This window comes from Phodopus roborovskii, unplaced genomic scaffold, assembly GCF_943737965.1.
Source record: "Phodopus roborovskii unplaced genomic scaffold, PHOROB, whole genome shotgun sequence".
Classification (NCBI taxonomy): Eukaryota; Metazoa; Chordata; class Mammalia; order Rodentia; family Cricetidae; genus Phodopus; species Phodopus roborovskii.
The window spans coordinates 5,768,312-5,786,566 of NW_026126636.1; the positions used below are offsets into that span (position 1 = coordinate 5,768,312).

Here is an 18,255-nt window from a genome sequence, read left to right on the forward strand (position 1 = left end):
CCCTAGCCCCCAAACACACTCCTGAGAAAATAACAACAACAACAATAATAATGAAAGATAATGAAGTCGTGGAGCAGGCTAGAGTAAACTGGTCCTGAACGTCAGAATATCCAAGTCTCATCTGGGTGGTACATAACTAGGTGTTATTAGCCTTTTGTGTGTATTGTCACATACATGTAGACTGGCTGCATCTTGGTGGTGCCTGCCTGTAGTCACAGACCTCAGGATGCTGAGACAGGAGGACCTCTGAAAGTTCAAAGTTACAGCACTCGGGAGACTGAGGGAGGTGGACCTTAAAGTTAGGGGCCAGCCTCATCTACAGAGTGACTTCCAGGACAGTCGGGCTACACAGAGAAGCCCTGTCTTGAAAAAGCAAGAGGAAAAGAGACGCTGGGAGGAAGGGGCGTCAGGACTCCGTACAGACGGCTCACCGTTACACAGGTGTGCCCAGCAAGAAGAGACAGGCCAGGAAAAAGTCCTGAGCAGACAGGACTCTCACATTTCATTCCCTGAAGTCGGGCACATAGTCAGCTGTAGGAAAGGCTTGGGAATGGGTAACATCGGGTGCCCTTTGACTAAACAGCGCAGCCAACTGAGAGGGTTTAAAGTGTGTATACATTCCCACACACATACACAGAGTCAGGTGTGTGTTTAGCCCACCCCAGTCCTAATCCGAGTCCCTGGTGATGATGTCTTTCATGAAACTGGATGAGCAGCAAGAGCCACAACTGGAGACCCAGGCAGGCACCAGTGTCCTGGGCCAGAGGTAGAGACCCAGGCTGGCACCAGTGTCCTGGGCCAGCAGGTCTTCATGTGAAGCCACACGTCTACAACACAAGCTGTCGCAGGAGCAGTCAACAGCCCCTTCTTCGTGGGGCTGCTTTTGTTCATCTGGGGTCCAGCTTTCTGACTTGCTCCCCCTCCCCACCCACCTGTCAGCTCTCCAGAGTCTCTGCTTGGTCTCTGCACCTGGAATAGATCAACTGGCACAGAAGCTGGCTGCTGCCATTCTTATCCATCCCCTTTTGGTGGGGGTGGGGAGTTTTAGGGTGTTTGTTTCAACACAAGGTCTCATACAGGGAGGCTAGCCTTTAATTTAACTCTGTAGCCAAGGATGATCTTAAACTTCTAATCTCTTTTCTCTACCTCCCAAAAGCTAGGATTACAGCCCATCATACCCAGCTCTGATTTTTGATTTTTGGGGGTTTTTGTTTGTTTGTTTGTTTGTTTTTGGTTTTTTTGTGGTTTTGTTTTAGTTAGTTGGTTGGTTGGTTGGTTTGGTTTGGTTTTTGCTGTTTGTTTTGGTTTGGTTTTTTGAAACAGAATCACTGCATATCCCAGGTTGGCCTCAGCCTCAAAATCATTCAGCCTTGACCTTCATAGTGCCTATGATTACAGAAATATTCCACCATGCTGATTTTCACTTGTTTATGAAGGCAGGATCCTTCATATTCCGTAGCATCTCAAAGCCCTGAGACACCCGTGACCATCCTTCTTTCTATTCAACAGCTCATCACGCTTCGGGGCTCTATTCTAGAAGATGCCACACCTACAGCCACCAAGCATGGGACAGGGCGGGGTCTGCCTCTGAAGGACGCACTGGAATATGTCATCCCAGAGCTCAACATCCATTGCTTGCGACTGGCCCTCAACACTCCCAAAGTCACAGAGCAGCTGCTGAAGCTTGATGAGCAAGGGGTAAGCCTTCAGCCCTAACCCTCAACCCTTTCTGTCTCCATCTCTGCTTTTATTTTTAGCAAGTAGCAAACTCACTTAAGCTAGAGCAACAGGAGGGAGCTACCGGCGCATTGTAAGGGTACCAAGCGCAGTGTCATAGAAACAGCCTGGGAATGAGCTTGACACCACAAGGTTTATATGGGAGAGGGAGAGAGTGTGCCAGCGCACGAACACAAACCCACTCACTGCCATCTGGCCCTTCCGCAGCCCCTGGCATTGCTCTTGGACTTCCAGACATGTAGACCCCAAGTAGCTGAGGGTTAGCTTTGGCTCAGTCTCCATCCGTGCCCAGTCATCTCCTACAGGAAGCCAGCTCCAGCTCCAAACTCCGCCTTAAGACCATCATCCATTCACTCACACAGCCATGTAGAGACAGGTGACAGAGTGGGTACCTTCCTGTGCCTCACTGGGACATGCCCCACACTGGTTCCTTCCCTGCTGGCTGTGGCTCGAGTTCCCAAGTGGTCCCAGCAGTGCCTGGGTGCAGCATCTCTGGAATCCCTGTATCCCTTCCCCTCCAACCTCCTTGGACCTGCCATTCTCTTCTGCCTCCACAGCTGTGCCGCAAGCACAAAGTCGGCATCCTGTACTGCAAGGCGGGTCAGAGCTCAGAGGAGGAGATGTACAACAACGAGGAGGCTGGCCCTGCCTTTGAGGAGTTCCTGGGCCTCCTGGGCGAGAAGGTCTGTCTGAAGGGCTTCACCAAGTACGCCGCCCAGCTGGATGTCAAAAGTAAGTGGACATTGCTTGAGAGGCAGAAGCAGGCAGATCTCTGAGTTCCAGGACAGCCAGGGCTACACAGAGAAACCCTGTCTCACAAAAAAACAAAAAAGAGTTAAGTGCCAGTGGGTAGGCCTTTGATCCCACCCCAGCTCTTCGAAGGCAGAAACAGGTAGGTATCTATGAGTTTGAGGTCTACATAGTAAATTCCAGGCCAGCCAAGGCTAGATAACAAGACCTTGTTTGAATGGATGGGTGGGTGGGTAGGGATGCAGGCAGACAGATAAGTAAGCGGTGCAGAGGGAAGCATCAGATAACCTCCTCAATGCCACCAGAAAACTTTAGGAGAGACCACAGAGGTGTCCAGGAGCCACCACCACTTGTCTGCCTAACCTGCAGAAGCTCGAAGGTCTGCTGCTTGCAGGGTGAGGGTGCAAACTAGTGAAAGGTCCTGAGTAGCACTGTTAGGGTCAGTAGTGCCCCCGCTTGGGAAAGCAGTGTGTGTTCGAAGGAGGCTTGTTTGACTCAGCAGTCACACTCCTTGACATGTGCTCTGTACACTGTGGCCACCTGGAGGTCACCCGGGAGCTTCACAGGACTGTGTGATGTTTGCAGAGCAGGGGCATTAGGTGAGGGCCACCTGTCACACACAGTGAAAGTCTCAGGAGAACATGCACCGAAGGATGCCTTTTATGTGCCAAGTATTTTAAGAATGTGGCAGTATATTAAGGATTTGCATATAGTAAATACCACACAGCCAGGTACGGGGGACATACTGTAATCCAGCACTTGGGAGACTTGAGTCAGGAAGACTGAATTTGAGGCCAGCCTGGACTACATAGCTAAGCTTTGTCTTTTTTAAAAAAAGAATAATAATAATAACTAATTATATAATGGAAAATGCCTTTTTATTTCTTTCATTTTTAAAGAGTAGATGTGATGTAAAAGCATCAAAACTAGCCGATGGTATGACAGAAGCCCAGAGGCGTAGGGACTGTGGTACTAACTGGTGTTTCTATCCCAGCGGACTCCACGGGGACCCACTCTCTCTACACGACGTACCAGGACTACGAGATCATGTTTCACGTCTCCACCCTGCTCCCTTACACCCCCAACAACAGGCAGCAGGTCAGTGGCCCCCGGCTGGGGCACAGTTAGTCTCAAAGCACCCACCCTCCTATGCCTGGTGGCCGCCCGCCCCCATCTGCCCAGTGCCGTGAGTCTGACGGAGGTCGTGGGGGGTTTCCCTGGGAGTTCTAGACTGAGTGTGATACGGTTTGATGCCGATCTGGTGCCTCATCTTCCTACTGGCCCTTGGCCACCCTGCTTACCTCCAGCTGTTCCATCTCCCTTCAGGGTCTCTTGAGTCATCACCAGTTTTAGGAATGAAAAGAGTAAATGGGTCAACAGAATCTGACCTCAGATCAAACCGGATCGGCATGAGCAAAGCATGTGATGGGATCGCATAACCCCGGGTTCTTGGAGAGGGCTGGTTTTGGGTACGGCTAGATGTAGAGGTTCGAATATTCTCAAGAATCCCCCCCCACCACTGTTCTCTGTAGGCCTTTCTAATGATGCCAGAGATGCTCCTGCGGTCCACCCCACCCTTCAGTCACACCAGAGGAGAGGGACTGGGGTGGAGTGGGCCCGTGAGCCAAGCCTGAAATACATGGCCACTCTGGACAGGGATAGTGGTTCAAGGGCTAGGGGCTAGGGAGGTGATCGCCCAGAGGGATGATTTGGGTCGCAGGAAGATAAAAGGTGAGTTCTGGAAGAGAACAGGGAGGCTGCAGGTGTGTCCAGATCCCTTTTGGGGCATGGCGAGGCAGCTGAGCCCATGCAATAGCTCTCTCTGTTTCTAGCGGGCGGGGACCCAGAGTGGAAGAATTTAGAAAACAGGCTGTTGTGAGTTGTTTGTTTTCTCCTTGTCAGTGCAGGCCAGACTGTAGACGTGTAGGTCAAAACTAGTCAAATGCACGCCATTTCCAAAGGATACGCTAGCAACATGCTCTAAAAAGCATTGGCATCGGGGTTAGACAGGAATTTGAGTTCTTTGCCATCACAGGAAAGCGATGGCACCTCTCTGAGCTGCAGGTCTGTCCTCCACACAGTGACGACATTGATGACGTGGTCCTGATGGGCCCTCATGGGTGTCCTGGTGGACTCTCATGGGCGTAGGGAAAGATGTTTGCTTCCATGCATGAGCCCTGGGCATGAGACAACCAATGCCTGTAGGAGGAGAGGCCTGTTCCCAAGGCTGGTGAAAGCTTGTCCTATAGAGTCAAACCCAGAAGCAAGGAGGGTTCCCACTGTTGGCCTTCATCCCTGCATGACATAAACAGGTCACTCTTAACTTCTCTGAGCCAAGCTTTCCTGTCTTAGGAAAAGCAGCCTCGTGAGTTATTAACCACACAGGGTTTTGGGAAGGTTCAGCGAGGTCATGAATTTAAGATGCCACTGGAGGGTGAGCCTCGTGAGGTCAGCCATAGGAAGCAAGTTTTGTATCTAGCAACTTCATTCATGAATTTCAGGCACATAGAGAACTAACAGGGCCCAAGAGCTGGAGATGGCTCAGTGCTCAAGAGCACTGGCTGCTCTTCCAGAGGACCCCGGTTCAATTCCCAGCACCCACATGGTAGCTTACATCTGTCTCTAACTCCAGTCCCCGGGGATCTGATGCCCTCTTCTGGCCTCTGAGGAGACTAGCACATTCATGGTGCACAGACATCCCTGGGGGCAAAAGACCCATACACATAAAAATAACAAATTTAAAAATCAGCCAGGCGTGGTGTTTAATCCACTTGAGAGGCAGAGGCAGATGGATATCTGAGTCCAAGGCCAGACTGGTCTACAGAGTGAGTTCCAGGGCAGCCAGGGCTGTGATATAGAGAAACCTTGTCTTGAAAAGCATAGGGAAAAAAATTTTTTTAAGTCTTTGGTGCTGCGCATCTTGGCCCACACCTTTAATCCCAGCACTAGTGAGGTAGAAGCAGGTGGATCTCTGAGTTCCAGGCTGTCCTGATCTACTTAAGCACTTACAGGACATCCAGAACTACATGGAAGACCCTGTCTCAAACTAAACAAAAAAGTACTAACAGGCCAGATAATGTGGTTCGGGGAGAAGACTGCCAGTTTGGTGGCTTAAGACTAGTCTGAGCAATTTAGAAAAGCAGGTATGGTAGCCAACCCCCTTGTGAGGCAGGAGGATCAGGAGTCGAAGCTCATCCTCAGCTGCATTCTGGGTTTAAGTCCTAGCCCAGACTATGTGAGACCTCAAAGAGGTCTCGGCAAATAAACAAGACAATGTGGACACCCACCCTCGGAGATGGGAACAGGAGTGAGAGGGCATGGCTCCCTGGCCATCTGAACCTCAACGGGAGGCCAGGAGAGAGAGCCACCTGCAGCCGGCCCTGCCTGTGTATTCTGGTGACTCTGCCATTGCCCGTGTGGCCTGAGCAGATCCCAAGCCTCCATCCGAGTCCCCCTGCAGTAAGATTGCCAAGCTCTCCTGCATGTCAGGCTCTTTGCTCACAGGCAGCAACCAAGACAGTGTCCCATTTTCTTGTCACTGACAGCCTGAACGGGAAGGGATCGATCGGTGAGGGACAAGTGGGGGGGGGGGGGGGCTCGGCGCAAAATGTAGCCATAAACACCGGGTGGGGGACACCAGAGGCAGAAAGGGGTCTGGGAACAGGGCAAATCTTGGAGAGTTGCTACAGATGACAGAATCCTGAGGAATTAAGGAGGAAGGGAGCCACCTGGGGCTCTGGGGCTGCAGGGACAACCATTCCCATTGCTTGCAAGAGGAAGGCTTTTCTGGAATGTTTGAAGAGCATCTGGGCAGGTGTGGAGAGGAGAGCCGGTGATGTCAAGAGGCTAGGGTCCCCGCACGTGAGGGCTCCTTGGCTTTTTGTCCATGCCCCTGAGAGAGAAGGGGCCCTAGGGACAAGGCCTGGCTCCTGTGCTCACATGCGCCCTCTGGTGGGCGTGGGCATGGGGAGCCAGTAAGGCAGTCTGGGTCGGATTCTTAAGAGCTGGCCTGTGATCCTTACCTCCTCCCCTCTGCTTCCAGCTGCTGAGGAAGAGACACATAGGGAATGACATCGTGACGATCATCTTTCAGGAGCCAGGCGCATTGCCTTTCACCCCCAAGAACATCCGCTCCCACTTCCAGCACGTCTTCATCATCGTCCGAGTCCATGACCCCTGCACTGAGAATGTCTGCTATAGGTATGGCTACCGGCGTCCTGTCCCCTGCACAGCCAGGCCCTGAGAGGCTGGGAGGATGTGCCCCATCACACAAGCCCCCTCACCTCACTTCCTGGCTCCTGGCTCCCATCAGGGCCTGTATTTCTTAGAAGCTTCTGCTTGTAAATGGTAGAGACCCCAGCTGAGTCTGGTTCACAGGAAGACACACTTGTGTGCATTGGCTCTCGACACATCACGGGAAGGCACAGCTGCGTGTTCCATGGTCCTGGAAGGAGCTGCATTTTTCTGGCAGCTCAGTTTAGCACCCTCCCGGCTACAGAGGGAGAAGTTTGATTGGGGGAGAGGGGTGTAGCTCAGTTTGTAGAGTCTGCCTCCTCTGCATGAAGCTCAGACATGAGTCTGATCCCCAGCTCTGCATGAACCAAGCAGAACGGTGCAATACTAAAATCCCAGTGCTTGGGAGGTGGTGGAGCAGAAGTTGAAGGTCATCCTCAGCCTGGCCTTTGTGGGACCCTGTCTCAGAATGAGGGACTGTGCTGCAGCTCTGTGGGGTCAGGGACCTCTCTGGGAACTAAATGCCTGGCCTGGTGCCTGCCTGTAAGGCAGAGTTGAGAAGTAGGTCTGGGAAGGTTTGGGGGACAAAGTCTCACTTCCTTTAGACCCATAATCCTCCTGCCTCAGCCCCTGAATCTTAAAATGACAGGCATGTTGAATTGGGGGTTGTAGTTCACACACAGACATCTAACTCAGGTCCCAAGCCTTTTCTGTGCCCTCTCCAACATCAGGGATTTCCCCCAGTTAGTGGCCGTCCCCAAAAGACAAAGGGAAAGCCCTTGGAGACTAGGCGCACGGTGCAGCCGGGTCCTCGAACTCACCCAACCTAGCATCCCAGGCCCAGGCCACCAGCTTGTCCCTGCACACTAGGGACTGGAACAGGATAAAATCCAAAGAGGAGCATGTAGCTACGTCAGGCTCCTGCCCAGCCAGCCTCACAGAGGCAGCACACGTGCAGCTTCTATGTCTTGATTCCATGGAAGTAGTCTTCCATGTTTCAGTGCAAGTGCTGGCCCAGCTAGAGCCTCTGCTGTGTAGCCTAGAGGCTTCCACCCAGCAGTCTTCAAGGCCTTTGAGTACCAGAACGTGGCATGCTTTCTTTCCTATGACTGCGAGATATCCCATTGTGTGGCCGGATGCCGGTTTCCCGCCGTCCTCCAAGGGTAGACATTTGGGTTGTTTGCTGCTGCCTTGTTCCTGCACTCACTGCAGCCGACATCGAGTATGTAGCTGTCTAGGAAATGGCTGCAGTGGGTGTAGGAGAGTGAGGACCCCTGCCTGTGCGCACTGGCGGCCGTCTTGGTCTTGGTAGAGCTTGCGGGGTTTACCGGTTTGATTTCTGCATGCCGCTGTAGCTGTTGTGAACTGCTGTGCCGGATGCATTGCCCGGTGGCTGCCGGGGACCAGCACCGTCAGTCATTACCCCCCAGCCACCCATCCCACCCAGGGAATGTCCTACAGCAGCTGCAGGATGCTGGCTGACACCTTAGACTCTGGACTGAGACCACTTAGATGAGTCCAGGGTTTAACAAGTGCTGTTTCTCAGCACCTGAAAAGTAGCCCTGGTGACAGAAGGCAGGTAGGTGTTCAACATGCCTAGAAGAGGAAGCAGCCCGCCTGTGCCTCCCAGGTCAGCGGGAAGGTGGAGGTAACCCTTCTTCCCTCCCTCCTCTCTCCTTCTTACTGTGGTTGGGGAATGGCACAGAATAGGGGATCAGATGCAAGCACTTTACCTCTGAGCCTTTGTTTTGTTTGTTTTACTCCGGGGTTTGTTTTGTATTGGTTTTGAGACAGTTTCACATAGTCCATGCCGGTCTCAAACATGCTATATAGCTCAGGCTGGCCTCAAACCCGTAGTGATGCACCTGCCTCAGCGTCCCAAGCACTGACTGGGATTGTAAACATGAGCCGTCATGTCCAACTTAATATGTCAAAGCACGCATACCTCAAAATTCCCTCGGGGTTCGGAGCACAGCAAACTGGTTGTTTTGGCATGCGCGCGCGTGTGTGTGTGTGTGTGTGTGTGTGTGTGTGTGCGCGCGCGCACGCGTGCGTGCGTGCGTGTCTTCTGACAGTACTGGGGATTGGACACAGGGCCTCACTCGTGCTGGGCAAGTGTTAACCAATGACCTACAGCTCCAGCCATAGCCCTTGGCTTTCTTGAGGCAAAGCTTTGCTAGATAGCTCAGGCTAGCCACTCAACTACATAGCCCAAGCTGGCCTCGGACACGTGAATGCTACCTGAGTGCTGGGATTCTGGGGCTATGCTACTCTGCTCAGTGCCCTCCATCCTCTCCATGCCTTCCTCTTCTGCCTTGTAGCCCCAGGAGCCTGCCCCCACCTCCCACTTCTGCAGGCAAGCTCAGGCTTGGTCTCCAGGGTGACTTCTTCCTGATACACAGCCCTTTCCTGTTTTTTTTTTTTTTTTTTACAATCTCATTTTAAAAGACTTTTATTATGCAATATCTTAAACACTCTGAAAAGTGCAGAAAATAATGGAGCAGGCACCCATGTGCCCGCCAGCAGATTTAACAGATGTTAGCGTTTTGTCTCCCTTGCTTCACTGTTCTCTTTTCTTTATTTTCAAAGCAGGGAAATGTTAGTGATACAGCCACAACTGTCCCTTACCAACTTCAAGGTACCCACTCTCTGGGGAGACCGACTCTGTGTTCTTCACCCTGACGTGGGAGAAATCCTGAGGCCAGCCTGCCCTGCCCTCCCACCTGCCCAGTTGAATTTCATGTGCGTGCGTGTGTGTGCGCGTGCGCGCGCGCGCGTGTGTGTGTGTGTGTGTGTGTGTGTGTGCATGTGTGCACACGGGGGCATCACGTAACCCAGGCTGCCCTCGGACTCTGTGTACACAGAGATGGCCTTGCACTCTGGATTCACCTCCCTGCACCTCCCAAGTGCTGGGATTACAGTTTACTGTGCCTGGCTAACACACCACAGGACCTTAAAGGGCTGGGAATACAGTGTCCTATGTCACACGGGATAGATGTCACACGGAATAGGCACTGACAAAACGGATGTTGAATTAGTAATTGCACATGTTCTGGAAGCGCCGGCTAAGCTCTAGAGGACCAGGGGCCTGGTGCCCACACATCTGCTTGTGCAGTGAGTTCTCATCTTTTGCCATGTCTTAATGGCCACCGGCATCTTCCCTGAGCCTGGGCTTGTAAACAAGCTCAGCCCCACCAGCTAAAAGTGAGGGACCAGCTGTTCCTTGGTCCAGAAGCTTCAGCAGCTCCATGAGTCAGGGCCATGAGGAATGCCAGTCTGCCGCTAAGCAGTTGAGTGCTGAGGGAAGCTGCAAGGCTCTTCTCCTGTGTATAAGCTGCTCTGTTGGAGTTGAGACAGCAATCCTGGTTGACATGGCTGGCACACCGGCACTACCCTTTGTAGTCACCCTTACCCAGCTTCTTGGTGGACGTCATTTTCAGATGGGTGAAGGTTATACCATCTCCCTGTCAGGATGGGGACGTGACGCAGAGGTCAGCCTCATGCCAGCAAGCATTGCCCTGTGTTTGGGTTGCATAAGGGATTGTTTAATCTGATCTACTTATTTATTTTATTTTATTCTTTTGAGAAAGGGTCTCATGAATCCCAGGCTGGCCTTGAACATACTACATAGCTGAGGATGATCTTGAATTTCTGATCCTCCTGCCTCTACCTCCGCTGAGTTTGAGGATTATAGGCATGTGCCACCACACTAGCTCCAGATTTTCAAGCTAATCTTTGTTGAGATGATTTGCAAAGTATGTTAATGCCAAGTATTTAAAAGAACTAAACTCCACACATGTGCTCCACATCCGGCCAGGTAGTCCTCCGTTGATGGTGTGTAACAAGTTAGCATAGAGTTGCAGCCTTAGAGTCAGCTAGAGCCAAGCCTATAACAGATTTTCTCCATCCTCCTGGGGCCAGGAGGCTATCCTCAGGGCCTATCCATCCCATTGCAGCGAAAGAGCACAAAAGCATAGGCCCTTTGCTACGCAGTGGTGACGCACACCTTTAATCCCAGCACTCAGGAAACAGAGGCAAGAGGATGTGTGAGTTTGAGGCCAGCCTGGCCTACAAAGGGAGTTCCAGGACATCCAGGGCTACACAGAGAAACCCTGTCTTGAAAAACAAAAAGACAGAAGAAAAAAAAAATGTATAGGTCCCTCCACCTCCTCCCACACTCACACACAGTTCAAGCCCTCACTCAAAGGGCATTGGCCAAATCACATCATATGACCAGGCTGCAGAAAAGGCAATAAACTTGTGTCTGACTATGACAGTAGAGAGGAAAGAAAGTTGTTCACTTTGTTTTTTCCCCAAAATGTAAGCTAGTTATACAGTTTATATAAAACAAGACTAATCAAGTCAGGATCCAGGAATAGTAGCTGTGATCCCATCACTTGGGAAGTCGAGATGGGATGTCTCATGTTCAGGGTCAACCTGGGCTTCGTATTGAGACTGTCTCAGAAAACCAAGGGTGGCTGAGGTTACAGCACAATGGTAAATCACTTGTTCGGCATGTATGAGCCCTGAATCTGACCCTCATCACCTTGTGTGTGTGCTTGAGTGTTATGTATGCATGTGTTTAGAGAATATGTATAATATGTTATATGTGTATACATGCTCTAAGACGTTTTCTTCAACTTTCCAGTCTAATTAGCTGGCAACTTACTGATTGGATATATATACTTCCATTCATAAAAGAGAAACCCCCAGGGCTAGGGCATGTATGGCTAGTAGCCGAGCACTTGCTTAGCTACACAGGGTTCCATCCCCCGTCTGGCAGATAGGAGGGAAGGAAGGAGGGAGGGAGGGAAAGAAAATATTACTTTTGATTTTATGTTTTCTGGAGAGAGTCCTGTTTGTTAGAGACAGTTGTTTGTTTGTTTGTTTGTTTGTAGCCCTGGCTATCCTGGAACTCACTAGATAGAGCAGATTAGCCATGTGTGGCTTGCTGTCACCCTGACCAAAGACAGAATCTTAAGTAGTCTGGGCTGACCTTGAACTCCTGATCCTCCTTCCTCCATCTTCTAAGTGCTGGTGTTACAATATATCCTGGTTTTAAAGAGTTGTATTTTTTTTTTTTTTCCATTTCTGAATGGTGTCTCCCTCCTTAGCATGGCTGTGACCCGATCCAAAGACGCTCCTCCGTTTGGACCCCCCATCCCCAATGGAACCACATTCCGAAAGTCTGACGTCTTCAGAGACTTTTTGCTGGCTAAGGTAATTAACGCTGAGAACGCTGCACACAAATCCGACAAATTCCACACGATGGCCACGAGAACCCGACAGGAGTACCTTAAGGACCTGGCCGAAAGCTGTGTCTCCAACACCCCCATTGACTCCTCCGGCAAGTTCACCCTCATCTCCCTGACCTCCAAGAAGAAGGAGAAAACGAAGGCCAGGGCAGGAGCGGAGCAGCACAGCGCTGGGGCCATTGCCTGGCGCGTGGCAGCTCAGGACTACGCCCAGGGCGTGGAGATCGACTGCATCTTGGGCATTTCCAATGAGTTTGTAGTGCTCCTGGACCTGCGTACCAAGGAGGTGGTATTCAACTGCTACTGTGGGGACGTCATTGGCTGGACCCCAGACGCCTCCACGCTAAAAATCTTCTATGGCCGAGGGGACCACATCTTCCTGCAGGCTGCAGAGGGCTCCGTGGAGGACATCAGGGACATTGTCCAGAGGCTGAAGGTGAGAAAGAGGGCCCAGCAGAAGGTTCCAGGGTATTGTAGTGCTCCCTGGCGCAGACAGACAGACAGACAGACACACACACACACACACACACACACACACACACACAGGGTCTGGGAACTCAATGGGTTGACCACATTGTTCCTGGAGAAGGTATGGGGCAGGAATCTATGGTTGCCTATTCCTTCAACTTGAAAGAACAAAAAGATGTGTTCATTGACCCTGAAAGCAGATGGACTATGCAAGCCTAAACGTATACTAAATGTTTAAGTGGAGCCAGAGGTATAAGCTCAGTGCTACCATGTTGACAGAAGTTTCTGTCCCATCTGGTCCCCAGCCGTTTAGCCCCAAATAAACACACAGAGGCTTATATTAATTATAAACTGTTTGGCCTATTGCTCAGGCTTACCACTAACCGACTCTTACAGCTTAGATTAACCCCTACTTCTTCTGTGTGTAGCCACGCGCCTTGGTACCTTTTCTCAGTAAGGCGTTCTCGTCTTGCTTCCTCTGCGTTTCTCCTTTCCTCTTCTCAGAGTTCTCTAGTCTGGTAGCCCAGCCTAGACTTCCTGCTTGACTGCTGGCCAATCCGCATTTTATTAAACCAATATGAGGGACAAATCTTTACAGTGAACAAGAGCATTGCCCCACATCAGGTGAGTCCTTCAACCCACATTGCTCCTGGACAAGGTGTGGGCCAGGGATCTGTGGCTGCCCATTCATTGTCTCTGCAAGCAGATGGACTGTGCAAGCCTAAACGTATACTAAATGTTTAAGTGGAGCCAGAGGTATAAGCTCAGTGCTAGAGCCCTGTAAAGGGCTTTTCTCTGGGAGACTTAAAGCAGAAGGAAAAGTTTCCTGGGGGGGGGTAGAGAGATGACTCAAAGGTTAAGATTGTATACTGCTCTTGCAGAGGACCTGAGTTTAGTTCCAAGCATCCATTTTGGGCAGCTCACAACTACCCATAACTTCAGCTTCAAATGTATCCAACATTTCTGATCTCTGTGGGTACCAGGTCCCTGTACTCTCCTGCATATACCTACCCACGTACATACAGGTACTTAAAAGAAATAAATAAAAAGGGTTCCAGACCAGGTCTGTCTAACCTGTGGCCCACTACGGGTTACATAACCCAAAATAGCTATGAATGTTGTGGCCCACCACATTTGTGAACCATACCACCATGTCACACATCAGAAGGCTGGATACCTCAGTCTAGACCGTTAAAGGATAGAAGAGAGACAAGGAGCATAAAAAAATAACGGGAAAGTAAAGCGAAAGAAACAAACTTAAAGCATGTGGCTGGCTTCAGTTCCATACTGGCAGTCCGTCGTGGCCGAGAAGTCACAGTGACAGGAGATTGAGGGAGCAATACAGGTAGAAAGTGACAGATGGGGTACTTAACTCACTTTCTCCATTTTGTATGGTTCAGGGTCCAAGCCCAGGGAATGGTGTCACCCACAGTAGGCAGGCCCTCCCACCTTACTTAGCTTAATCACAACCCTCCCCACAAATAAGCACAGAGGCCTTTCTTCTCCCAGGTGATTCTGGATTCTGGGAGCTTGAAGGCTACAGTAACCGTCATAGTGACTCAGTTTCCTGGGCTGGAAAGTAGAAACAGTAATGATCCCGTGTCAGGACTGGGGCTGGAGCTTGGGTGGGGGGGAACTTCCCCAGCACCTCAGTTCAATCTCCAGTACCTTAAAAAAAATCCTATATAATATGCAAATTTATAATATATATAAAATTTTTGGGGTGGGGTTGGTTGGTTTTTTGTTTATTTTCGGCTTTGGTTTGGTTTTTTTAGTTTTTGAGGCAGAGTCTCTCTGTGTAGCCCTGGCTGTCCTGAAACTCACTCTTTAGACCAGGCTGGCCTCAAACTCATGTAGCTCTGCCTCCTCCAAAATGCTGGAATTCAAGGTGTGCACCACCACCACCCAGCTGATAAGAAAGTTTTAAAGATTCTGTGACTCACGTTGCTGAGCCAAACATGCCTGACTGTTGGCTGTGACCTCCCAGTAGCTTTGCGCTTGGGAGATAGCTGTCCTCGCCATTGTAGGTCTTTCTCTCCTAAATTCAGGCCTCTTGGCTCCTGTGACTTCACAAGGCATGCATCTTTGGGAAACCACTGTAGCCAGTGTTTCAGCATCTTGCTGTAAAGTGAGGTCCGGTTCACAGCCCAGTCATTCTGAATGCACCAGACCTCTCACATGAGCTGGGAAGCTAGGCAGAGTTGGGCCTAGTCAGCACGTGGGTGGGCTTGAACCCTGGAGTCTCCGTCTGTTTGATCTCTTCCTGATCTGGTTGACCTAGGACTGGGTTAACATGCAGTAGACATTCAACAAATGCTGATGGGTTGGTGGTCGGATTGTTGAGTGAGTTATGCCCTCACAGCCCCCATTTGCTGTATGAAGCTGAGGCAGATACTCACGTGAGCCCGTACAGCCTGCGGGTAGCAGAACTGTGGTCTGATTCCAAGTGGGTCTCACTTGCCAGCCTAGATCCGAACACAAGACTGGTCTCTGGTTACTTCCTCAGGATCTTCCCAGGGCTGCCCAAGTGACCCTGCTCAGTAAAGGCCACGTCTGCCCCTCTGTTGAGGCCAGGGAACTTGTAACCAGCCAGGGTGCCCCCTTGCCACACCCCATCTGTCAGTGTCACCTTCAGGCGGCCTACAGCTGCCTCTGCCTCCCATGTCTCCCTAGCGTAAGCTGCCCAGAGCTCTGCATTTGCGGGAGGGGAGTTAAGACATGCTCTCACTCTGTAGCCCAGGATAGCCTTGAAGCTGCAGTCATCTTCTTTGCTGGGGGAAAGGGGGCAAGGGTAGTTGCAGACAGTATGTCTCTGTGTAGTCCTGGACATCCTGAAACTCAATTTGTAGAGACCAGGATGGCCTTGAACTCAGATCCGCCTGCCTCTGCCTCCCCTGTGCTAGGATTAAAGGTGAGCGCCACTAGGACCTGCTAAAGCTGTGGTCTTCTACCTCAGCTTCCCGAATGCTGAGACTGACTGCTCGTGCCACCACGCCTGGCCTTTCCCAAACTATTGCAGGACACGCACTGCACACACACACGCACACACACGCATGCACGCACGCACGCACACACGCGCGCACACACACACTGCACACCCGCACACACACACTGCACACCCGCACACACACGCACACACACGCACACACACTGCACACGCGCACATGCACACAGTTGCCTTGGATGCCATCGTTTCACTGTGATCTGTTGTTAACATGGGGATCTGATCACCTGAGTTCTGTGTTCCCAACGCTGAGCTTACCCTGAGTGAAAGGCAGAGGCCTTCTCAGCATGGGGACTGCGTGCTCAGCCCTTGCTGATCCCTCCAGGTGCCTTTCCCATGGCTCCCTGCCCTTTCCTGTGTGTGCTAAGCGGGCATCCAACCCCAGGGCCTTTGCACTACCTACCCCTTCTTACTGAAACTTTCTTCAGATGCCCCGGCTTAGTCCCTTCTTTTCTGCAGGCCTTTGGCCACTTGTCACCTGAGGTCTCATCTAGAATTGCAAACTCTGCCCTTAAGCTCAGACCATTCGCTGCCGTCTGCCATATGTACTCGCCTTGCCTGGCACATTGTCCCACTTAGTGAAACAGCTTCCCCACCAGGGCTCATGACCTCCCAAATGGGCTTTTGACCATCCCTTCCTGGGAAGTGGTCCTCAAATCCACTCAGAAAGGTTGGTGAGGCCTGGAAGAATGGCTCAGTGAGCGAGAGCACTTGCTACTGGAATCTGAGTCCCAACCCCTAGTACCCACATAAAAAGCCAGGTGTGGCCATGCACATACCTGTAACCCCACCAATGTGGAGGGCAGACACAGGGTGATTTGGGGGCCTTGCTGGCTGCTATTAGCAAGTCTAGTTCAGAAAGCTAACCTGGTCCAGAAGGAAGGAAGGAAGGAAGGAAGGAAGGAAGGAAGGAAGGAAGGAGGAAAGGATGGTATAGCGCACTTGCCACACTCCCCTGAGGCTTATGCACACAGACTCATGGAAGAAAAAGGCTGCCTGTATACGAGGCACGTCACTCTTGCCCGGCAGGTTGGTAGTTAGCAAAGGTAACCTTTTGGCATCCCAAGAAGATTCACTAATGGCAGGCTGAGGTCCTGAAGGTTCCAGTCGGTGTGTGCTCTGCCCCAGGTTGGAAGGAGAGGTTTGTGGCTCCAAAAGTAATGTCACCGTATGACATGAGACCTCAAGCTAGTGCAGGACACAATGCTGTAGTCTGCCGCCTTCCCCACTTCAGTTGGGATCATCACTGTGCATGTCAGGACATATGAGTGGTTAAAACAGCGAGGGTTATTTCTTACACTACATGTCTGTCCTGAGTGTGAGCAAAGGGCTCTGCTCCACTGTATCCCAGCCCTGGACCGCCACCCGTCCAGACAACTCCTCACATCTAGAGCATGACCGGTCTCGGTGGCAGAATCCAAAGGTCCACACAGTCTCACACGGACAAATATTCGCCCAGGCTGGAAGTGTAGCTGTGAGAGAGACCGGCTTCAACATTAAAAGTAACAAAGAAGGCTGTGGACACTGGGAAATGGCTCAGTGGGGTAGGGGCGCTTGTGAAAAGTATGGAGACCCGTGGTTTCATCCCTGGCATCCAACATAAAAAGCCGGGCTCGGCCATGTGTACCTTTAACTCTAACTCAGGGGGTGAGAGACAGATGAATCAGCAGGGTTCTCTAACCACCATCCTACCTAAAAAGCAGCAAGTTCCAGGCTCAGAGAAACCCAGCCTCAAGGGAGTAAGACAGAAAATCATAGAGGAGGACACTCAGTGTCCTGCTCTGACTTTACATACACATGCCTGGACATGCATGCATGCATACATACATGTGTGCATGCCCACACACTGACTGACTGACTGACTCAGTGATTGACCACTTGCCTAGAATCTACCAGTAAGGAGCCTTTGCCTAGAACCCACCAGTGAGAGAGGCTGGGGTTTGACTCAGTGATAAGACATTTGCCTAACATGCATCCACAAAATTAATAAATAACCTACCCAAAGGACATCTGGCTACAGTGGTCCGAGGGGTGCAGTCCCAGCAGGCATGAGGGAGGAGGGAGCAGATGTCCTCACTGAAATACCAGCCACAGAGTGGCATATGCATATCTCATACCCGAAACCAGGAGAAACTGGGCTCTGGTGATGCTCACCTACCCAGGGTCCTGGGGACTTGTCAGTGCATCTCAGAGGGGGCTGATCTGACCCAGACAGCTGAGACTCCTCTCGCCTACTGCCCACAGGTGATGACCAATGGCTGGGAGACTGTGGATATGACCCTGCGGAGGAATGGGCTGGGACAGCTGGGCTTCCATGTCAAGTACGATGGGACAGTGGCCGAAGTGGAGGACTATGGGTTTGCCTGGCAGGCTGGCCTCCGGCAAGGCAGCCGACTGGTAGAGATCTGCAAGGTGGCTGTGGTGACACTGAGCCACGACCAGATGATTGACCTGCTGCGCACCTCCGTCACCGTGAAGGTGGTCATCATCCCGCCTTTTGAAGACGGCACTCCCAGACGGTAAGGGTATTGCCCTGAGAGGCAGGAGGGGGCCGAGATTGGCAGCTTCCAGATGGCTGCGAGAGGTTTCCCTGTCATACTCACCCAGGACCTCGGGAAGGAACCTGATGAGCCACTGGCTCTCAGCCTTCCTAATGCTGCAACCCTTTAATACAGTTCTTCATGCTGTGGTTAGTGCTATTTCCTAACTGCAATTTTGCTACTGTTATGAACCGTAATGTGAATATCCGGAATGCAGTATTTATATAATATATGATCCCTGTGAAAGGGTCATTTGAACCCCCCCCAA

At 51.3% G+C, this 18,255-nt stretch overlaps 1 protein-coding gene across 2 annotated transcripts in view; it reads left to right on the top strand.

Annotated features, from left to right (window-relative positions):
• Nucleotides 1-18,255, top strand: part of Sipa1l3 (signal induced proliferation associated 1 like 3) — a 76,647-nt gene that overhangs the window by 10,282 nt on the left and 48,110 nt on the right. For both annotated transcript variants that reach the window (XM_051207372.1, XM_051207373.1), the window contains exons 3-8: nucleotides 1,510-1,698; nucleotides 2,295-2,469; nucleotides 3,482-3,585; nucleotides 6,530-6,687; nucleotides 11,835-12,411; nucleotides 17,692-17,966. In XM_051207372.1, the coding sequence (XP_051063329.1) occupies nucleotides 1,510-1,698; nucleotides 2,295-2,469; nucleotides 3,482-3,585; nucleotides 6,530-6,687; nucleotides 11,835-12,411; nucleotides 17,692-17,966 (1,478 nt within the window). The remainder of the gene's footprint in view (nucleotides 1-1,509; nucleotides 1,699-2,294; nucleotides 2,470-3,481; nucleotides 3,586-6,529; nucleotides 6,688-11,834; nucleotides 12,412-17,691; nucleotides 17,967-18,255) is intronic.